Source organism: Chaetodon auriga, chromosome 6, assembly GCF_051107435.1.
Source record: "Chaetodon auriga isolate fChaAug3 chromosome 6, fChaAug3.hap1, whole genome shotgun sequence".
In the NCBI taxonomy this organism is placed as follows: Eukaryota; Metazoa; Chordata; class Actinopteri; order Chaetodontiformes; family Chaetodontidae; genus Chaetodon; species Chaetodon auriga.
The window spans coordinates 16,776,902-16,800,079 of NC_135079.1; the positions used below are offsets into that span (position 1 = coordinate 16,776,902).

At 43.8% G+C, this 23,178-nt stretch overlaps 3 protein-coding genes across 5 annotated transcripts in view; 2 read left to right on the top strand and 1 right to left on the bottom strand.

Annotated features, from left to right (window-relative positions):
• Positions 1-5,592, bottom strand: part of furinb (furin (paired basic amino acid cleaving enzyme) b) — a 73,919-nt gene extending 68,327 nt beyond the window's left edge. Inside the window, exon 1 of the mRNA XM_076734103.1 lies at positions 4,817-5,592. The gene's annotated coding sequence lies outside the window, so the exon portion shown is untranslated. The remainder of the gene's footprint in view (positions 1-4,816) is intronic.
• A 713-nt stretch (positions 5,593-6,305) lies between these two features.
• Positions 6,306-14,914, top strand: accs (1-aminocyclopropane-1-carboxylate synthase homolog (Arabidopsis)(non-functional)). 3 transcript variants are annotated; one of them, XM_076733900.1, is made up of 16 exons: positions 6,306-6,512; positions 6,680-7,332; positions 7,433-8,196; positions 8,282-8,341; positions 8,484-8,554; positions 8,691-8,760; positions 9,552-9,618; positions 10,116-10,213; positions 10,373-10,450; positions 10,674-10,774; positions 11,251-11,340; positions 11,449-11,494; positions 11,639-11,780; positions 12,102-12,244; positions 12,339-12,492; positions 12,804-14,914. In XM_076733900.1, exons 2-16 carry the CDS (start codon positions 6,693-6,695, stop codon positions 13,220-13,222), a joined length of 2,943 nt encoding a protein of 980 aa, XP_076590015.1. In that variant the 5' UTR covers positions 6,306-6,512; positions 6,680-6,692; the 3' UTR covers positions 13,223-14,914. The 3 variants fall into 3 exon arrangements, with proteins under 3 accessions (XP_076590015.1, XP_076590012.1, XP_076590013.1); XM_076733897.1 differs by having other exon boundaries at positions 6,306-6,498; XM_076733898.1 differs by having other exon boundaries at positions 6,306-7,332.
• Positions 14,915-15,573: 659 nt separating this feature from the next.
• LOC143322339 (uncharacterized) lies at positions 15,574-20,382 on the top strand. The gene is made up of 4 exons (XM_076733472.1): positions 15,574-15,735; positions 15,895-16,093; positions 17,308-17,499; positions 17,890-20,382. Exons 2-4 carry the CDS (start codon positions 15,907-15,909, stop codon positions 18,225-18,227), a joined length of 717 nt encoding a protein of 238 aa, XP_076589587.1. The 5' UTR covers positions 15,574-15,735; positions 15,895-15,906; the 3' UTR covers positions 18,228-20,382.
• The last annotated feature ends 2,796 nt before the right edge of the window (positions 20,383-23,178 follow it).

A 23,178-nucleotide genomic window follows, 5' to 3' on the forward strand; every position in this document is an offset into this window, starting at 1 on the left:
TAAGGCAAACCTGCAGTGGAGCAGACTGTTCCACTGACTGTGACTGAGTGTGTTTATACTCTTCATAAACTCTGAAGGTGAGAGGAAAAAAAATATTTTCACAGTGCATTCCAATTAAGTGGTGGTTATTTTGGCAGCAGGTGGCAGTGTCTGAAAGCAGAAGTCTGCTCGCCTCCCAACACTATTGTACTGGTGATATAGATGGCACGTAACTACAGCTGAAAACAACAAAAGGTGGCACATGGCCACACAGACAGTCCAGTCACTCTAGGGAACAGTTTAGGGATGATAACATGATACTGTCCAAGTATAGTATCTTCACAGCCATAGAATACAGCTAAAAACGTCTTTTGGGAAGGTTTTGTGAAACCGGGCTGCAGGACTGTCACAACTGCTTATTGTTAGATCGTGTTAACCTTCTCACAGAAAAAAAATTCTCCCTCTAGTGAGCACATTACCATTCATTATCCACAGAGAATGGGCCCTGTTAAATAGCTGTCCCTTTCTTGTGGACTTGGCAAATAAAACCTACTGATTCTAATGGAAAGAATACCTATTGGCAATGTGCATTTGCATTGTAATTGGTTTGCAGGTAAGCTGTTGTTTTCACTTTCAGTTCTGCCTAAAATCCAAAACAGGGAAGCGTTTCGGAACTTTTTACCAACACAGAAGATGCCCTCCCCTCCATTCACCCAAACAATTATCCTGTGCTTCTGGGGAGTTACGTGCATCCAAACTATTCAAAGGAGAAGCTCACAGAATACATCTGTGGCTTCACGGATACATTTAGAAGTGGGTGTGATTTGAGCACAGTGGGAGAGGTGGTGGAAACATGACCAGGGGCTGTCACTCTTCCCGTGGTGCAATTCTTCTGAGCTCATTAGATGCTACGCTGGAGTCACAAAAACAGGAGCAGAGGGTCTGCTGTCATCGAGAGGGCTAGAAGAGAAAGGAATAGACTGAGAGAGAGAAAGAGAGAGGGGCGGTTTCCCTCCACCATACAGCATTGTGGGAAATAACGAGCACATAATCACACAACACCCAAAACACCTCTCAAAATGCAGCCTGGAGAGGAGTTAACAAGAGGCTGCTTACTGTTACAATATACATCAAAGGCGAAAAACTGAGATGAAACTCCAACCTTCAAACCACGGCAGAACTTAACACTTTAGAACTTAAATTACAATGAAAATAGAAAACCAGTTGCATAACCTCTTTCAACATTAGTACCACGCTCCAGTAAGTGTGCCAGTGGATATGCAGGGGTTGAAAAGTGACCTGAGGTATGCTAAAATAACACAACTATCGATTACCAATTCAGCACCTTGTGTTTCAAGCTATTGACAGACACCCAAATGTAGTTCAGTATCTCATGGTGATTAGGATGGTGAGACATTGTGATCAAAGATTCCTGTTCAAAAACCACTCTCTCTCTGATGGAACAGCACAGCGGTAGCAGCCACAACAGGTTGTTCCTATCAAAATACTTTGCTTAGATGTTCTGTCTAGAGATTTCATAACGAGCAATCCTCTCGTCTGGCTCGCAACAACTGAGGTGCCCTGGAGGAGCACAGTTCACCCCCAAACAGCTCCGGTGGAGCTGCTCCGTGGCCGGCAGAACAAGACTGTGTTGCACAAACTAACCACAGAGCGATTCCTGTCTTGTGTCGCCCCCTCACCATTCAACTCCACTGAGAAGAGGAGGAGATGGATCAGCAATGCGTCAGCACTCTGCATCCATTATTGTCTTGATATCATCAATAAGCCCCTGGGCAACAGCTTTGACACTGCTGGATATTCTACCCGCTTGCGCCTTTGAAGAACACTAGTTTTTCATATCTGTTATGAGTCAGACAACTGAAAAGTGATTAGCAAGATCTGGGAGGAATATTGATATACAGTAATATCAATACGCTAATATTAATTCTGGATCAACATGTTGTCTTTTGCTGATCTTACAAGCTACGATAAAATGGTTTGAACCGTATTGTGAGCAAAAGCTACAGCCTGACAGACACAACAGCAGGAGGCATTTCTGGCAGTCGGCTAGGCTAAAAACAAGGCTTAGCTAGTCTAACACAGGCCACCTTTTGGCCTGTGTCGTGGCTCAGAAACTGACTTCATAAAAAGGCTTGAATCAGAGCATTTGCAGATTAATTCCATACCTTATATGTTGTGATCCACTTAAATTAGGCATTACAGTATATGAATAAACCCTCATTTTTGTTATAGTGGTTGCCATCTTGACTTCAAGCCTTGCAGAGATCTGCACTCTACTTAGTGCACTCTTCTAGTTTTTATGATAATTGAATTGTATTTCATTAATATTCATATTTTAATTTATAGTTATCCATTATAATTTAATAATTACATTTCAATGATGTTTACCTTCAGTTTTATATTTACTGTTACTGCCATCTTACATAATGAAGCTTCTGGCTCAAATGTAAAATGTTTGACCTCAGTACACATCTTTGATAACGCTTTAATAACCAAATCTGAGGGATGTTCGCCAAGGAATTTACACAAAAAATAAGATCAGTCAGTATATCATTACTTCTTCTAACACTCTGAAACACCCGTATTGGTATTGGCCTCAAATATCCAGTATCTGTCAGTTGTAGCTGAGTGAAATGATTAATGAATGACTCTACCTGCCTGCCTCTCTTTTCCGCTGCTGATTAAAACACCATCAGTTTCACCAATAATCTTACCACGTTATCAATACCGTGGCACTGAGCCAAACACATAATATTTGATTTCAAAAGCACAGCCCAGCACTAGGTCTACCTCTTGTAAAGAACTGGACTTGAGACCAGAAAGCTGCCAGTTTGATTTTCCTACCCGTGTGGAAAACGTGTATATTCTGGAAACCACTTGACCCCCAGCAGCACCAGAGAAGCTGCTTGCTGAACAGCAGCACACGCCTACAGTTACATGAACATGTCCAATTGTGCAAATGTTTGGTATCTGACAAACAGCATGTGCATTCAATTAACTTTCTCGGCATAAGTATCACTCCCAAGATATGCGGTAAACATAATAACAGATATTTTCTTGATGCCGATGAACAGGCAATTTCCATTGCGAATGACAAGCACACGAAGCTGTGACAGACCATATGCAGCACTCCAGCTCTATTTCAGGCTGCCCACCAGCCAAATCAACACCCACCATGTGCTCTGGGCTGCCCTCTCAGAGAAAAAAAAAAAAAAAAAAACAAGGCACAGGAGAGAACTGCAGCATTTGTTAAGTACCACTGACAGCCAAGCATCCTCTCCTGAGAGGGAAATTTGCTCCAAGTTACAGTGCGACAGGAGGACCAGAGGCACTGCACAGGCATGTTGTGCTCTGTCAGGACAGCGGTACACCACTGGAAATGAGCTGTACGGCCATCATTTGAGGCACACGGTAAAGTGAGCAAGAACGCTGTGACCGAGTACCACTAAAGCCCGATCCATCTTAGCTCCCGCTGTCTATGAGCTGCGGAGATGGAAAAGCCTGATAAAATGTTGTCGAGGGCAGCAGCAATGTGTCCAGGAGAAAGAATCAATTCTGTAAGTAATGTCCCACAGAGAGATCCAACCCAATTTTTCACAGCCATCTGAATCTTGGCATTGTTCCCTGTGTCAAACCTCCTCTCATCCACAACACTCTCTGCCCTAGTTTATAGATGAGTTATATTGTTGACAAGTTTGTCTACCGACTTCTCTCTCCTCCACTGCATTTCTGCTTTATGCTTCTTATTAAATGTGTGCACTGCCAGCTGAAGAATTACCAGTATTGTTAAACCCAGCACTGGTGACGAATCAACAGAGCTGGAAATGTGGTGTCGAGGGCAAAGTGTGTATGTGGAGCGCTCGGTCCGACAGCCTCTGGAGACAAAACAAATAGAGCTACAATGATTAATTGATAAGTTGTCCACTATTAAATTAATCAACTAATTTGATAATCGGTTTGAGTAATTAAAAAACAGTCAAAATGATCTCATTCCAGCTATTTCAGTGTGCATATTTTCTGTCGTTTTCCTCCTCTATGAGAGCAAACTGGTTATTTTTAGGTTGTGGATAAGATATTCAAGGACATCAACTTGAGAGACGATTAATTAATTGAGAAAATCATTGACAGATGAATTGACTGTGTCAATAATCGTTAGTTACAGCCATAATAAACATAACGCAGGACCAACCCTTTTAATAACTTTGATCTCTTAACTGGCCAAGGCAAGATTTAAGCCTAATAAATATGGATCCAAAAGATTAGTTTCATGGGATAATCTTTGCTGTGGTGAGGTAGTGTAATCCCATCCAGGAGGAAACTTGCTGTGAGCCTCCAGCCTAGCTGGTGACCTTGACTTCCTCCCTCGTTGAGATCCCAGTGGGAGTTGCACAGAAGGTGGAACATAACAACGGCAACCAGAGGACAAGACAGTACGAGTTAGATCACTTAAAGTTTAGTTTTCCTGCGTGTTGGTTCAAACCACTTGGCTTTCCCGAAAACAGACACACATACCTGAGGCCAGCGTGAGCAGGAATGGAGCCAAATCTAAAGAATGTCTGCCTCGCCGAAGCAGAATTAACTGAAATTTATCACAGCAATTCCCACTTTACCCAGATAAAAGCGCTTGATGAGGGGTTTATGAAGGCTTCAGGGTGAATAAGGAAGAAAGAAAGAAAGAAAGATGTAAGAGTGTGGGTGCAGTGGAGACAGAGGGGAAGGAGGGAAGCAGAGCATAAATCTGTATATACAGAGTCCAACGAGACGTGCTGCAGAAAACAACAGTGTAAACACAACAACAAACATGCCGTCATCTTACCAACAATAAACTTCAGAGAGAAGGCGCGGTGGACCAAAGCTGGTCAAATGTCGGGCTAAGTCATGTCTCCTCCAACAAGGAAAAAAGGTCCACCTACACAGGATGAAGAAAGCCTGTTGTCCAAACTGGGGATGGATTTACCTGACTGGGGAGACTGGCGAGAGCTGTCGGCAGCGCCGGCAGAGACTTTATGCTGAAATAGCCCTCATGCTTTCCGCAAATACTCCCATTGTTCCCACCCACTCTGCCACGGCTCCCCTCCCCGCTTTGAACACATCTAACTCGTGGCTTTTACACAAACTACAATGCCAACAAGACTCGAGACGTCATGCCTCCTCTTCTCCCTCCGGGTGGAGACTCCCCTTTCTCCTGCGCTTGACTTTCAACTTTACATCTAACCTGACGCTGTACGTCCTCGACTTGGTCCGGGAGATGAATAACAATGCTATCCGCACACACCCATTCTCCTCCAGAAGCGCTGAATTCAACTATCCCGTCTTGCGTGCCATCCGCCACCAACTTGCCTTCACCACCGCCATGGTTAACGTATATTTTTTTTTTGCCAGTTAACTTCAACCGTCGCACCCAGATATTTCTTTAGTTATTTCTCGTGGCTTGGCTGCTGGCTCAAGTATGCCGACATTAATTCACATACGTAAAGTAAAATACACACATGGACAAAAGGGAAAATGAAGGGCTACGTGCCAATACAATATAACGTTTCACTACTGGATGGAGATGACAACAAACTGCCACAGACCCTTTTCTCCAGGAAATACGTCACGTTGGGAACCGACAGCACAGTCGCGTGTGCTTGATTCATTACACCGTCGTCGTTGAATGGGGCGGGTCACAGTTTTATGTGTCGGGCGAAGCAGAAATAACCTCACCTAAAGTCACGTTTATCCACCTGTTATTACACAGTAACAGTTCACCCTCTTTAACGCAGGAAACAGATTAATTTATGGCATGACATAAACTTCTATATCCATGTTAAATTACCGTAAAAAGTATCCATTCAATCAAGAAACTTATCTTTAGTAACAGCACGTCAGTTAATAGCGTTAGAAAAGCTAAGGCAACACGCTTTGTAAGAAGGGCGGTTGTTGCATTGCTTTCAAGCGCTGTCATGGTTATTTTATAGTTACAAATGTATTCCGGGGTACGCCTATTTCAAAAACACGCATCCTTGAGTCCCCACGTAGCTGATTTGTTTCGCTGTGTGTGACCGCCATCTTGTGGATCTGTGTTCAACGTACACACATGGACAAAACAACACACCGTACGGTAGAGGGGGCCATAACACAAAGCTCTTGGTTTGACTCTGACTCGCATGGTTGTCTACCCCGTTACAGCCTGGTATGAGTGAAATCCAGCCCGCTTTCAGTAGCCCCCCCCCCTCCTCCGCGTTAACACGGACCAAAGTTATCCCGGAATAAGGACAGCACGCATGTGCCGTCAACCCGGATGTGGATATTTTGTACGCGCCTGTTCACCATCTCACCAAGTTATGACAAATTTGCTGTTAAGAATGATTTGTATATTTTAGCACCGGCTGGACAAAGCCTTGCCATTCCAAACCGGTCCGAACCGGGTTAACCAGCCGTGACATGTGTGGACCTGCGTGGATGTCACATCTTAGTGACAGCTCTGTTTCCGAAGAGCTGCACTTTTGATTCACGGTGAGAGAACACAAGTGCGGAAAATAACCCTCATATATTTACTGTTTACATAAAGTATGACAATTAGCAATACACGTGAGCCCTGTAGGCACCGACGTTCCTTTGTGTTTCTGCCGTGAGGATGGCACAGGTCGGCTGCTAGTCTTTCTTCGTGTCATCCTCTCATCATCCTGTGTTACAGAATAACTTAAAGGATGGACTTTCGCGGCAGGAGGCACGAGCGAGGCAGCAACTGGACCGACCCGGAGATCGTGGAGCTGCTCCAGCTGTGGTCCGATGAGTCCGTACAGATCGAACTGGAGAGCTCGCTGCGCAATCAGCGTGTGTTTGACCGCATAGCCCACATCTTGCGCGAAAAGGGCATCTACCGCACAGGTGACCAGTGCAGGGAGAAAATCAAAAAGATGAAGCTGGAGTACCGCCGCATTAAGGACAACCACAAAATGAGGTCTTGGAAGTTCTATGATGTGATGGACAGGGTGCTGGCGAACCGACCGGCCATCACCTACTCCTCCCTGGGCGGGGCTGTCATAGCCCAACAGGTGTTCCAGAGCCCCGGAGGGCCTGACCCGTACCTGCAGGGAGCTCCAGCAGGCTCCTTTGGTCCTGTGTCCTCAGGTGGCTTTCTGTTTGGTCAGCCTCCAAAAACTGGAGATCCGCTGGATATTAAATGTGAAGATGTTGACGAGAGCATGCTGAATGCAGGTGTCGCACCGCCAGAGATGTACTATGGATCTGGGGATGAGCAGGAAACTGATGGGCAGTCTCTACTGGGGCCAGAGGACACTCTGGGGCGAGGAGAGAGCTCAACAAATACAAGAATCTCACCTTCAGGTTGTCGATTCAAATACTATTGTTGTTACTATTATTCATTAACATAAGGTTGGAAAGTGAGGGGGAATCGAAAAGTTATTTCTCTTTTTCATGTCCTCAGGTTTCAGTGACCTGAACATTTCTGGTCCTGCTGCAGCAGCTGCCCAGGCTGCTGGTGGTCCTGTGCCACAGAACGCATGTGAGCAGCCCAGAAAGGAGGGCTGTCATCCCCCAGCCTCTGTGAGGCAGAGGAAGCGTCGCCGGGGCGGAAAGTCATCATGGGGCCACGGGGGTGCAAGATGTGGCAGTGAGGGCTGCCTGGATAAAGCCCTGGCCCGCTTCCTGGACTGGCAGCAGTCAGCAGAGGAGCGTCTCCTCTCCCTGGAGGAGGCGAGACTGGAGAGGGAGTTGCAGGCCGAGGAGCGCAGGGAACAGCAGGAGGAGAGGAGGGCTGAGCAGGAGCGCCAGCATGAGCTCCGTCTGTTCAGCATGCTCACAGGAGCATTGGTTGCTGTCAGACAGGGAGCCCCGACCACTGAGACAACGCCGGCCGACCCCTCCTTCTCACCCCGAGCTCATCTGTCAGCTTCACTGATGACCACGGCCGCCCCCTCCGCCTCGTCATCTTTATCTCGGCCACCCTCGGAAGCTCCCACAGCGCAGGCCGCTTCCACCCAGGAGACAACAAAGTCTACACCGCCCACATCTGCCAGAGCCTGCGAAATGTCTCAGAATGTTTTGGCAACAGTGAGAGCTGCAGACGCTCCCGGCCCGAGCCTGTACCTCTCCAGCCGTGGGAACAGCATTCGACAGCAGCAAGGCATTCTCCAGGAGGGCTTTATCCAATATGGAATGGACAAATACCACGATACAGATAACCCTGATGTGAGTCCGTGACATGTAGTAAATAGCCATCTGTCAGACTCCAAAATGATTATTCATAAGGGCCTCCTCTTTTTCTCACTCCCAGGGTATAATTAACATGGGTACCAGTGAGAACAAACTTTGCTATGACCTTCTTCATAAACGGGTAAGATTAATGCAATCACATCCTGGTGGTAATGATTTAAGGCTGCAGTGTAGTGTCCTATAATACCTGTTTGCCGCGTAACATTATTCTAAATTATTGTGCCTGCATTCTCAAATGAATTTCATTTTCCTTCCTGCTGCAGCTGACCAAGCCTGACATGCTGCATATCGACCCATCTCTGTTGCAGTATTCAGACTGGAGGGGACACACATTGTAAGAGATTAAAGTGGGCTTTTATTTTCATTTGAAATGAGAGGCACGTTTGTCAAGTAGTGAAGTCACATTTCAACCAGGTCCAACCAAGCAAGCACAAACCGTCTTCCAACCTTTCTGCCTCGCTCTCTTCCAGCCTGAGAGAGGAGGTTGCAAAGTTCCTGACTCTCTACTGCCGTTCTCCAAACCCACTGAAAGCTGACAACGTGAGTTAAGATTATTGCCCTGAATGTGTGAGCCAAGTGCAGTCATTTGAATATACTATGTAATATAATATAATACTGAATATTGTATATGGAGAGGGTGACAATAATGTCTAGCTTGTAATATATTAAAAGCAAAGAGTGTGTGAAAAGCATATAAACAGCAGAGGTGGAAAATGTACTAACACACAATTACTCACACACTGTAGGCACAGTTACTGTTCACTGTGCGCACACACACACACACACACACACACACTCACACACTGTGCCTACAGTGTGTGAGTCATTGTGTGTTGTTACATTTTCCACCAGGTAAAAGATGTAATTAATCTTCATGAATTTAAAGCACTGAATACAAGTACATTTAAAGTTAAATGCGTTTTCCACGACAATGCGTAGATTTTCCTGTGGATTCCTGTAATTTGTGTAAAGAAGTTTCCCTTCTCATGACTGATGCAGATGTCCAGCAAATTGTGTAAGTACTAACAAATAAGCCTTTTAAAAATGTTCCATAGTGCTGCTGCAGGAGAGACTCCAGATTACAGCCATTCATTTTCAGAAATGAAGGCGGTGGATTCGATTCATTTATTTGATTAACCTTGTAATGATTATCAAGATGCCAAATGTTGCAACTGAACTCACGCAGCTTTTTTTAGGGTAAGCAATTTAATTTGCAGATGTAATGAATGGCTCTTTTAGTGGGTGGGTGAATTTGTTCCATATTTATCAGGCCTCCCTCGGTGCCTTAATTAGGGTCTTTCATAACACAGTTGATGTGTGTGTTTGTTCAGGTTGTGGTGATGAATGGTTGTGGTTCCCTCTTCTCATGTATTGCTGCTGTCATTTGTGACCCGAAAGGTAGGTTCAGAATGCACTGACACACACACACACACACACACACACACACAATACATCCATATCTATTCTGTATGAAAACAAATGTGTGTACAATAGCAACAGGAAATCTGCCCATTTTTGCCTGTTTTGTATTGAAAATGATCCTCATATAAAGTATAACAGAGTGAGGGGAAGCTGTAGCATAATTATTCAAACACAACACCTTTTCAAAATTATTTAGACAGACTCAAACAGCAGCTCCATGTTCATGCATTTACGTCACCTTACGTTTGTCCAAATATGCCTCTCAAATTTACCGTTTTTTCTCACGGAAAACAACCACTAATAACCTAAATTGTAGCTTATATTGGTCAATGAGGATTGGCCATTAATACATATATGGTAGGTTTGTATGCACTTGTACACAAGGATTCATGTGTTGTGACAGTTTGCAGGGAGATGACGTACGTGTGTTTGTATTTAGATGCGATGTGGTCATTGTGTTTTTCATGTTGCAGATGCCATTCTCATCCCTACTCCTTTCTACGGCGTCATCACTGAGGATCTACAGTTGTACAGCGACGTCAAACTCTTTCACGTTCCTCTTGACTGTGAGGTAGGAACACGGAGCCTGATTCACTCGCAGTGCTTGTTTAAAATGTTTCTTCAGTATGTACTAATTGTATAAATTCACTCTCATTTTTTTGATCGCACACAGTGTCAGTTGTCCAGTGTGGATGCTGATGTATTTTTTTCTTGTATTATTTATTTACAGGCCGATGGCAAAGACAGTCGACCCTTCCACCTCACTGTAGGGAAACTAGAGGAAGGCCTGAAAAGGGCTAAGCAAGAGGTAATTTATGAATGCATTTTTTTCCTGAAGCACTTGCCCTTAATGAATACTTAAAGAAAGACCGAACCACTCCAAAAATGCTCTGGCAGAGGTCTTAGTTTAGATAAATGCCTTCGCTGCTCTGTTTCTCTCAGTGATTTGTTTTTCAGCTTCATCTCCATAAAGGCTGTGGAGATACTGTATATCACTTTATATTTACTTAGAAACTGTCCGTCTTCTTTAGGGCTTGATCATCCGAGCTGTTATTCTGATGAACCCCCACAACCCTCTGGCTGAGATCTACACCCCAAAGGAGATGCTTGCCTTCCTGGAGTTTGCCAAAAGGTGTGTTTGCCCCACTACTTTCTCATTCTGTGGCCTGACACTGTAATCCTCCTGGTCTGCAGTCCTGTGGCTCCTTTAAGCACATTGCCACTTCCTAGTGTGAACTCTTTTACTTTACGCTTGAGAGCTCCCTCCTGCGTGTTGAATATCAAGCGCTCTTGATGGAGTTTTATCACCTCTCTTAACCATCGGCATATTGTCAAGTGCAGCCATGTGCCAAGGAGTCTCCTGCATCATCTATTGTTTTCTAAATGATCTTGCCAGAGTAATTCCCTCCGAAGACCCTTGGAGGCACTGAGCTGTTGTAACCATAAACCACGGTGCTCTTCCCTTGATGTAGGACGTTGAAGGAAGCATTTTATATTTATGTTGCATTTTCTTTGTCATTAACAATCGTTAGCAATATAAGGCCCAGGCTTATTAACGCTGTTCTGTATACATTCATTAACTTTCTCTTCCTTCATTTCCCGATTTAGAAATGAGCTCCACGCCATCGTAGATGAAGTGTACATGCTGACGGTCCTTGATGAATCTGTCACCTTTCACAGTGTCCTCAGTGTAGACAGGTAGTGGGTGAACCTAACCTCTGCATGATTACTCTATTAGACCCTTAATCATAACAGCCGAAGCCGAAGACAGCCTCTTAACTGCTAACGATGTGCTCTTATTTTCAGTTTGCCCGACCCTCAGAGGACACATGTGATGTGGGGGGTGAGCAAGGTACGAACTGTGCTGAGCTCTGTGACAGTGTGAGGCTGTGAGACTTTTTATAATCCTGCTGACAGAACAGTGGAATCTCACTTCTTTTCAGTGGGTGTTGGCTGTCACAGTTCTTCTTCATTGGCATCATCTTGTTGTTTCTAGGACTTTGCAATGGCAGGAATCAGAATAGGCACCCTGTACACTGAGAACAGGGACCTCGTCGAGGCTTTGGCCCAGATGGGCTCATTCCATGGTATCTCTGGAACCACCCAGCACCAGATAGCGCAGCTGCTTCGGGACAGAGGTATTGATCCAAGCATGCTTTTGTAAACACAAGTGGGAAAATAACCCTCAGATCAGTCAGAATTCATGCTAATACAAACAGTTCTCCTTGTACAAAGCAAGCAGGCTTTTTGGGTTTAAATTCAAAGATGGAAATTATTTTGGATGCAAGCTTTTCAGCAATCCAAAAAATGTGCTTCCAAGCGTTTTCCCTGCTCTCGATAGGTGCCTTTTTAAAGCCTCATCTGATATGACAGCAGCACAGCATGGGGCTCTGCCGCACAAAGATTTGTGACATTTCATTTACACGTGCCTGTTGTCACCTCACTCCGTCACGCTCTAGAGTGGATCAACGAGGAGTTTTTGCCCGAGAACAGATGCAGGCTGAAGGCTGCTCGCAGTCACCTGACAGGAGAGCTGCAGGGTATGGCCATCCCCTACCTGGACAGGCCTGCTGCACTGTACGTCTGGGCTGACCTCAGAAAGGTACCGAGATACTGAGATGTCAGGGCTGATATCACAGGGCTTACTTGCCTTCCCATAGGCTTGATGTGTCACCCCTGTCTCTCCATTTCGGCAGTACCTCAGAGAGTCGTCATTTGAGGAGGAGCTGTCTCTGTGGAGGTGTTTCCTCAAACACAAGGTGGTTTTGAGCTGTGGTCAAGCCTTCTCCTGCTCCACACCTGGCTGGTTTCGCATCGTCTTCTCAGTCCAACAGCACCACCTACAGCTGGGTCAGTATGTGGTGTAATATACGCACACGTCATACTTTTGAACTCTTCCTGTCCACCCGATTGTTCAGCTTCTCTCCATCTTAAAATTATATGTTGAAAAAAAAGGTTTTCCATTAGTGCTCTATTGTGTGTTATTTCCTTTAATTCCCATTTTCTACATTAAACAAGACATTGATTAGATCATATCTATTATTACATTTATTCAGTCAATGGTTTGTTTTATTCCAGGTCATCTCTTGCTTTGTGTCTTTAACTAAGTATCGATCGGATGATAGTTACTGACTTGTTCTGTTGATGTTTTGTGTTATCAGGCCTGAAGCGAATTAGGGAGGCTTTGAAAGACATTGGAGAGAAAAGCACCAGCCCTGATTCACACTCTATCAAAGAGACCAGCAGGGAGGGCATAAAAGCAGTGAAAGAGGACAGTGCAGATTCAGACAATGCTGCGATTGTCAATTCAACATCATCACCCCAGAGCAAGTCATCCGACCAGCTGAAAGAGAAGGATAGCCCTGTTCCTGACACAGCCTTGCTGGCCACTGAGGAGTTTGTGTTGCTGGACTGCCAAGCATCGAAGCCCGCAGAGGGTCTGGACTCTCTGATTGGGACTCTCAGGCACCAGATCCGCTCCTCTGATTGGCTGGAGAAAAACACTCCAGAGCTGTCTGCCGGAGAGGACCCAGAGATTCTTGATGTATTTAAGGCCCTGCTGCAAAGAGCCAGAAAGTAAGCTTAGGATAAACTGGTGCGAACGGAGCTGCCAAATTTCAAGAGGCAGCACTTCAAGCATCCCTCTTATTCCCTGAGTTTATGGAGAGAAGCTTGACACAAAAACACCTGACACAAGGTCAAATCTGATGCCTATTTCTGAGTGAAGAGGAAACAGAACTGAGAAGAGGATGAAGAGGAGAGGAGAAGAAATGTAATGCAGGCAAGGCTTGGATGGAAGAACTTTGCTATCTGCATCTTGAAGCCTTATTTTTAAGCTGCTAAGGGAAACGGCCTTGGTTTTTTTTAATCCAGACTCAAAAGTTTTATGTTTACTTACTCAAATTCTATGTGAATGCCAAATGTAAATGAACCAAAATCAGCCATGTTCTATTCATAGACATATTAAGCCTCTTAAGGGGAGACAATACAGGTGAAACAGCTCAATCACAAAAAGAAATGTTGGCATTGTCCTTTTCTACAAAGCAAGGATCTGTTGAAACTTTATGTTTCTTTATGTTCAAACTTGATGTTTCTTTGTTTCAGTTTTCCATGTTGTGTTGTGACAGCACTGTGGCTAAGGTCTAGATCAGGTTTAGGCATGAAAAACTCTCAGTCAGGGTAAGAAAAAGATTATGTTTTGGCTTAAAATACCCAGTTTTGTCACCGCAGACATGGCTCAGACCGTGGTCTGCTGTGTGGCAGTCGTCTCGCATCGTCACCACCACCATCCTCTCCTCCTTCTGATGAGCTCATAGCTCATGTGTACCAGCAGTCTGAACTATGTCACGTAAAAACATTGATGTGGTACATATGAAACATTCGCAGAAACGAACAATGGCAACACATTACTATGACAACTGGCCAATTTTGAGAATCTGGGCTCTTCTGCTCCCATAGCATGTCTTCTTTAGACTTGTGGAAAGAAAATGTACAAAATACACCTTAGATGTTTGTTTTAGTTCAGATTTCTGGACATGTATGCAAATTCGTGCTTATTAATCGTGAATGACTCCTTTGCATATTCAAACCTAAGATTTCAGAAAACTTGGAATAAAGAAAGAATTGACTTGAAATAAGTAATAGCTTCATGATAATATGTCTTTTCTTTTACTTTACCCTGTTCACTTGTAGTGTCTTATTTCTTGCTTTAAAATGTCTGGAATCTTACAAGACATGTCTTAAAAAAGTGTGTTTCTCCTCCTCTGAGCCAGAAATCTCGACTTCAGGACTTCAGTAGCACTTAAATGCACCAAACTTTCCATGTCTGTCTATATTCTTAAGGTTTTTACAGGAGGGTTTGTTCATATATCATTCATAGTCTGATTTAGAAAACAATGTAGTCCAAAAAACAAGGGAAAATGGATTTTTTTTTTATGGCTGTTGGCAGTATTTTCTGATTTACGGCGTGATAAAAAGAGATATCCAAAATTCCCTATGTAAAAAGCTTTGACTTTAATATGTGAACAAAATGAAGCCAAACATTTGAACTTTCCTTGATCCAATATTTAGATTTCTGTTCTGGAGGTTTGTCAGTTGCATATGTAAACAAGTTTCATGGTGATATCTATTAGTTACATTTTTTTTTACTCTTCGCCTTTAGTGTCTCCCCTTAATTTGAATTGTACATTATTATAATGCACTTTATTTTATCAGAATGTAGTGTACTTTCTGTAAAGCCAATGATCTGTGAATAAAGGAAAGAATTATTCTGACTTTGTTTGGCTATAATCTTTCTTTTAGAGCAAATCTGAATCGGCCGGTGATAAATACCGTGACTTATCTTCTATGTACATGTTTCTTTTAAGATGTCGTCTGTCTTATTTTGTATTCAGCGTGCTCTGAAGGCATTTCAGTGTGACATTTTTCAAAGTTCCTTTGGGGTGGTCTGTGGGCGCCCTTTCGTTGCAGCAAAGGAAAGCGAAGGGGGGAGTAGTTTTGTGACGAAAGGGGAGCAACATCTGAGGTTGAAGACGGCATCAACCACAACACATCGTGCCCCACTGTGATGACTTGAGAGTGGGATTTCCTTAAATGCTATGACCTGCTGACACCCCCCACACAGTTTCTGCATTTGATATAAACAAATGTCAGAGTGGTTGCAGAGTATCTCAGGACTGTCAGGGGATTTTAGACTTTTTGACTTCCCTTTAACGTGCAGTTAATCTTTATTCCTCGTCGCTTACTGCTAGACAAACAAACTTCTGCTTCCTTAAACACTGAATGGCCGTTGCTGCCGCTTTCACTTTCTCTACAGTGTGAGCTGGTGGACCACAGTGGAGAATTCACGGGGAAATTTAGCCCTCGGCTGGGGGAGTTTCCATTGCAGCAGAGGCGGAGTAACGCTGAGGGGTTTGATCGGCGAGTGGGGGCGTGTGGTTATGAGTAGCACAAGTTATGAAAGTGTTTGTGCAGTTGAAGTGGTACAGCAGCAAACACGAGTCGTGCCTGTAGTCTGAACGTTGTTTCTTTGTGTACGCAGACTTATGTCTCAGCTTTGTTCCTGACACCTTTCTGTTCTCTGCAACAACAAAGGTAAGACAACAGATTCCAGTTCTACCTTCTTAAAGCTGCTTCATATGAACTGAACAAGGTTAGTTTAGAGACAGATTTTGCTTCTGTTAATCAGCTTCAACACACTCTAATTACACACCTGCTTCCTCCTGTGTCTTCTGTCCTCTCTCTCTCTGTCAGTGGTATACAAAGATGAAGTTGCTGGAGCTGGGGGACTCCATCAGTCGCTTCAGGTTCTCTCAGTCCTGTGTCGGGTTGGCAGGTTGCCTGTTTGTGTGCTACGCAGTTTGGACACCGTTCTGGCTGAAGGAGAGGGGACTGTGGACAGAGTGGAATAACACTAAGAGTGACCAGACCAGTCGCAAAGGCGTCTTCAATGGTGAGCAACAAGCCGCATTCACCTCCGACATTTTTCCACAGACAGCAGATCATCCCTCTAAAGCTGTCACTCAGGGTCAGGATAAAGGCTTGACTGACATACAGCGAAATGTATGAGGCAGAGCAGCATATTTAATGAGGAATAAACATGACTTTGCTGCGCTGCGCTGTGCTGATAAGGCAGTTGGTTCTGCTAGAGGTCAGCCTCAGGGAGACTGTTTTACACCTCTGAATCTCTGGAGGGCATCAACATCAGGAGGAGCGTTTGAAAATGCAGCGGGTTGCAGATGAGTTTCTAAACAAGTTGGAGCTCGCTCCTGTTCTGGAGAAATGCATTCTTTGTAGCTCTCACACTTAGCTGAAGGCAAATGTGCTGAAATCCCGGTCAGCTGGAACCCTGTCTTTGGCTGTTTTATCAAGACAAGACAAGACATTAGCCCCCCTGTCAGTTTGTTGTTTTCCCACTGCCGTTTTTGCATGCAAACACACTTTCAGATTGAATCTAATGTGGTGTAAAATTAGCTCCATGTGCCTGAAAACCACCCGAAAAGTACACGAACTCTTGCTTTTACTCTTGTTTCACTTGTGGTCAGGGGCATGTGTCAACATGTTTCCCTTCATCATGCTGACTGCTTATCAGTGCTATAATGTAACTCAGTACATTTACTCAAGCACTGTGCTTAAGTACGTGTTTGAGGTACTTGTCAGTGAAAACCATGTATCTCTAACTCTTATGATAAACTGAAGGATCAAGTGTTCCTTTACGGGTCGAGAAAATCCTCCTACCTCTCAAACTAAATAACCTATTTAGGAGAAGTATATGAAGTAGTTAGAGTTAGCTCAACCTTTAACACCTACAGCAGTAAAATGCAACGCACACATACACAAGCAGCTGTAATATTACTCCTAAAAACATCAGATATATCAGTAAAATACTGACAGGGACCATTTTACTGCACAATGACTGCTCTTACTTTTCATGTTTCAAGTACATATTGCTGATAATACTGACATACTTTTACTTAATCAAAGTGTTTTTGACTTGTAATGCAGAATTTGTGGTATTACTACTTTTACTTGAGTAAATTACCTGAATACTTGGTCCAACACTGCCACTTAGAGTACAAATTGAATGTAACTGTGGCAGTTCAAAGTCAGTCTAGTTTCCTGTCTGTGGACACTGTAAATATGTGTCTGTTGTTTTGTGTCTTCCAGCCTTGGAAGCAGAGAGAGTGTTTGCAGTCCTTTCCTTCCTGATGGCAGTGAGCACTGGCGCTCTGTGTCTGGTGTTTGCCCTCTGCTGGACATCAGAGACGGTGCGCTCCTACTCCAACACTCGCTCCCTCCTCATGGCAGGACAGGCGCTCTACCCCACCACACTGCTGCTGCTCACCACGGCCCCCACAGGTTAGCACTGCTGCATGTCTCAAACTATGTGAAACAATTGTTTGCCTGAGCCACACAACAACAATTAGCCTGTTATTGTTGTGGGAGTCTTAATATATTCATTAAAGTAGAAAAAAAAAGCCCTGTGTCCAATTAACCAGCAAGTAGCCTTTTGGTTTGTGTAGTTCATGTCAAACCTTCACCTCCAGAAATTCTTTTATGTACTCCTCATTTACATTCCCTGCAGGGCAGCAGTTTTTAAAGAGACTTTTTACTTTGCTCGGAATTGCAGTTCATTATCATACAAACTCTTTTCTAAAGCTCCAGGCATGTAATAATTGACCTTAATGACTTTTTTCTTTTCCTCTCAACGATACTTGATTTGACTTGTTTTTCTCCTTCGTCGAACAGGTTTCTTCTTCCTCCTCAGCTGGTCTCTTTTCACCCATCAGCACCGGGAAGATATCAGTCAAGACTTCTCCAGCCTCGGCTCCTCCTATTGGCTCGGGGCTTTAGGATGGGTCCTGCTGTTGGTTGTGGAGCCGATAGTCTTTATAGCTGAACAAGCTGTTGTGCCAGACATCCTACCAGACTTAGAGAAGGCGGTGGAGTCATGGCGGATTTCCTCTCAACTTAAGGCAGCTAAGCACTCTTTCAGCGATAGCTATCACTCTGGTTACAGCAAAAGCAACATGTCTCCACAGAGTTATATGTCAGCCCTCGAGTGGAGTGCAGACATAAGGACATGACAGACACGATGAATGTGAATGTGTATGTTACATGTTACCTACACGGACGGAGAAACCAACAATTTCTCACTGTTTTATTTATCTAAACAGACTAAATGATTTACTGTGTTTGGAGTCCAGTGTTGGAAAAAGGAATTAAGATCCTGAATGCTGGATTCAGTGGGGCTGAAGGCTCAAGCTTCTGTATCCAGTCTGCGGTTAATTTTCAGCATCGACTGAAATGAAATTAAATCACACTAAGGAGCAACAGTGCTGGCTGGGAAGCTGAGAACTGCTCTCTGATGAACGTGATGTGTAGAACTGTGTTTACAAAGTTTTGGAGTTGCATCTCTGTGTCAAATGTAAATGTTCCAAACAGGTGTTTTTGGAGCATCCCACCACTTTCCCAGTCTGTTGTACCATTAGCTGAAAGCTTCAGTCTGTAATGTAGTGATGTTTAAATTGTGCCACCTTGTGATGACCATGCAACGCTTTGACGGTTCTCAACAAAAGAAAACCAGTTACTTATAGATGTTTTATTTGTGGAAAGTGTTTACTGAATGATGTATGGGGACATCATGATTATTGTCAAATACTAATGGGAAATGCACAGTGTTCCTTTGTTGTTTTCTTATAAAAAATGTCCTGTTTGCTGATGATGAGTAATGAATGGTATCCTTTTTCCAGTCATCCCTGAGTTTAGTACCGATCAGCAGTTACAGAATGTTCAGCTATAAGCTTGGTTTGATTGTGCTGTGCTGATCATCCAGACCCTCCCAGAGCTCACTAAAACTTTTAAGTTTGCATCCTCTACACTGTGCGTGTGGTAAAGTGTGTGGTATTATCTGAGAGCGAGAGGAACAAGAACTCGTATTTTGTGGCTCAGCTTGATGGTTCACTGCTCGGACAGTTGTCCTACATCAGCCCACCAGGAGTGGATGTGTAGTGAAGCAGTTTTTGCCATCCAGGCCTACATCTGTCTCCCTTTTGAAACACTTACCTCGAGCATTTTCCAGCTCTGCAGAGCATTTGGACCACCACACAACAGACTGCCTCCAAAGTCGTTATTTACTTTTCTCTCACACATTCCCTGGAGGAGAGGAAGCACTCCGATCCTGGACTGCTTATGTTTATGCTCTCAACCTGCCAAAGTGGGGGAGAATTAAGTGGCTCTGGCTCTGTTAATTGGGCGTTAATCAGGTGTTGCTCTAATTAAAAGGCAGTTCCGCCCTGTTGGGCCCTGGTAATGAGTTTGTTATTAAATCCACAGAGGATTTTTGTCTCTTTTTCAATTTACCAACAGGGTAGTGCTTAATTGCTGTGTAAATGAGGGGAATGTCCTTGAAGGTCGTCTTGCATCAGCACACGATCCATGAACAGAATTGTTCTAAAGAGCTTCCCCATCCAAACTTCAAATCCATTCAATCCACTGCGTGTTGACCTCTCACGTCCAGCTGTGCCTCTCAGCAGTGACTGCTATTATTGTTCTTTTCTCATTTTTAAAAGAAGCCTCTTCAAACCTCATTTGCTAAACTGCGAGAGCAGGTAACCCACTTTCTTTTGTAAATAAAGGTTCTTTTAAAATTGATTTCACCTAAAGTTGCTTTTATTTCCCCTGGTAGGAGCTGTCTGGGCCATTGAAAGCATGCAGTCTTTTATGGCTGCCAGTGTCTCATAAACAAACCCTCCACTTTTCACTTTCCAACACCACAAATGCTGCTCTTTCACCTTCTTGAGAGAAACAGACCAAAGGTTGAGATTGCCTCTGACAGGCCAAATCAATGTGGAGATAGAAAGAAAGAGATAGTGAGGCGTTTAGGCACAAAGGAAGAAATGACAGATGAATGGTAGAAGATGTTATACACAGATAGACAGGTGACCTGATAGACACAGAGAGATTGTGGGTGCTGATTGTTGAAGGGCATTTGCTACAGAGACATCAGTCAGAAGATGGCACCAAGATTGAGCCGGCGCTTCCTGCCTGCGGCTGGCAGCATGTGTACGACACTAAACCTCTGCTCTTCATATCAATTAGAGACCAATTATACAGCCATGTCCCACTAATTACACTGCACTGCCACTACGCCAACCCTCAGTATAAAGTGTGTGTTTCTCCTCTCTCCTGTGTGTCTGTGGTTGTGTTCATCGAGATAAATAAATAAACTTGCTGCCTGCCAAGACGAAGCATCCTTAATCTGATTTTCAGCACTGTAAGTTTGGAGGCAAAGAAAACGAGAAAAAGACAAGCAAAAAAAAGCAAAAAAAAAAGAAAAGAAAAGAAAAAAAGAAGCTGCAGTTTTTTGCTTTTCCTTTTGGTGGTGCTGGTGTAACATCTATTGCTCTGCTTGTTGCAGTGGAATCTGTTGAAATGTGGGAGACGCTGCTCCCATTTGATGAGTAATGAAATCACAAAAAAATTGTGCATGTATGCATATATGTGTGTGTGTGTGTGTGTGTGTGTGTGTGTGTGTGTGTGTGTGTGTGTTTGATTTTTATTTGTGAGGTAGACAAAGAGTGATTAATATTCTCAAGCATATTTCAGAGGATTTTGAGCCAGAATGTGCCAGACTACTTAATAAGTCAAGTTTTATTTGGCCCGATCTGGGAGCATGATGAATTATGAAATAAAGTGAGAACTCCATGCTTTTTGCAGTTTTATTTCTCTGTGGTTTACATAATTCACTCAGAACATTTGTAACTTTCCTGACAGGTTAATGCTGTTGGGTTCAAGTGAAGACACTGAGGAAATACGCAGAAAGACAAGGCAGCAGGGGAGAGACTGACATAAAGATGAGAGGAGGCGAGAACAGAGAACAAAGGGGGAGAGAGGATTTGACATGTCACAAAATAGTTTCACACTGTCCCTGAATTCTGTACAGCAATGCGTGGTGGCGGATTTTGATGAACTTTGTACCTTTCCTCTTCCTCCCCATCGCTCACCACCAGCTCTCCATAGCTCTGAATGTTCTGATGTAGTCAAAATCAGAGTTTGACCACTGCAGCATTGTGCCCTCTACTGCATTGTCATCAGTATAAGTGGACACTCTTTGAAAATGGAAAAGTCAGGAAATTTGATGTCTGCAGTCCCACAATCTCAGAAAAAGCAGCCAGAGGGAGGGAAGCCAGAGAGAGGACGGGGGGGAGAGGGACACCTTGTGTCCTTCAGTCGTCTTTCTTGCAGGGACCCGGTTCATCTCGCCTGTAGAATTTGCAATGAGCCATTGGTCATTGTGACTGACATCCCAAACAGACTGACCTGCTGACTACATTTATTCACGAAGGAGTGCGAAGGAGAAGGACACAACGGGGGGACACAGAGCTTGCATCAGGGAAAAAGACTTTCTTGATTTTGCTGCATTTAGATTCATGGATTCGATTTGAGAGTTCAGGTTTTGCGTTGATGAACTCTCTCTGCTGTCTCTGGTACTAACATTGTTTTTGTGTCTTTGAGTTTAGACTTGTCATTCTCTGTGTATGTACCATATCTGCCCGCCAGTACCCTTGTTCGTAAGTGGTGTCGTCTCGGACATCTCAGTCCACACAATGAAGCTGTAGTCCCATTCTCATCACTCTATTCATCCCTAGCCAACTGTAGCCGCTTCCTTCTCTTATCTCTGTGTGACCAAGGAAATTAAATTACAAATATAATCACTTGGCGCCAGTTTCTTTAACAGTGCACCTCTGCTTTGCATATAGAGTGTGCTTGCTTTGGAGACACGTTGTGTGAAGTTACTTATTGGCCTATTTACGATAATGGGCTCTGCTCTACTAGTAGAGTCACATACACCTTTTCAAAATGACAGTGAATGGCACGAGGAAGTGAAGCGAGTGGAGGCTGTGGAAAAAAGAGTCTAAAAGAGGGACATGGAGACATGGTTGCAGTCATTGAGGGAAAAGGATTTTACATGGGTGAATAATCTAAAAAGCACAGAGGAGATCAGTGAAAATGAGAAGACAAAAACATTCACTTAATCACTTCTTTGGTACCTAGTACACCATATTTCTTTTTACTTGAACTCTCAGTGTGAAATTCATGCACATCTTACTGCCCTCACGTGGAGCAAAGAATGATGTTTTTATACACGACTTTTTAGCCACACTGACATTGTGGCTCCAGGGATGATAATGTCGGTCTGTCAATCGATTGGTCTGCAGAATCCTTGTGAATTTAGCGCCATCAGGTCACTCCTGTGAAATATCTCAACATCCGCTTGCTAGATTGGCATGAAGTTTTGCACAGATTTTGAGCGGACATCCCACTACTGGATGGATTGCTGTGACTTTGGTAATATTTGTGATTCTCAGACTTTTCATCTACCACCATCATCAGTTCAAAAATAAAAATGATCCGATACTTTTCCGACTAAATACCTTCAAAGCTGTCTGTATTTAGTGACAATTAGCAAATGTTAGCATGCCAATACACTGAGATAAGATTGTGAACATGGTAAACAACGTACCTGTTAAACATCACCATGTTAGCATTGTCATTGTGGGCATGTTAGCATGCTGATGTTAGCATTTAACTCAAAGCACAGTTATGCTTAATCACAGCCTCACAGAGCTGCAAACGTGGCTGTAGAATCTTAGTTGCTAAATGCACCACAGTGCAACGTTTTGCCTTAATAGATGTATCACTGCAATTATGCAACACCACTGTCAGCGATGATAATGATTCATAAGCGTCCAAAATCCTCAATTTTGTGCTGGCGATAAAGTGAATGAGTGAACGAGCGAGTGTCTTTGGACACAGATCCATTCAGTCACTCACTGACGCCAACTGCCATTGTGTAGACAGCTTCCTCAGCTCAAATCTATTCCACACACGTTAGACCATCTGACTGAATAAACAGTCCCCATCTCTCTCCCTCTGCCTGTCTCTGTCTCTCCTGCAGGTCTTTCACAAAGAGGGAAGGGATGAAAACCTGTGTATATTAGAATGATGTGCCTCCCACGAGAGCCAAAAGGGAAA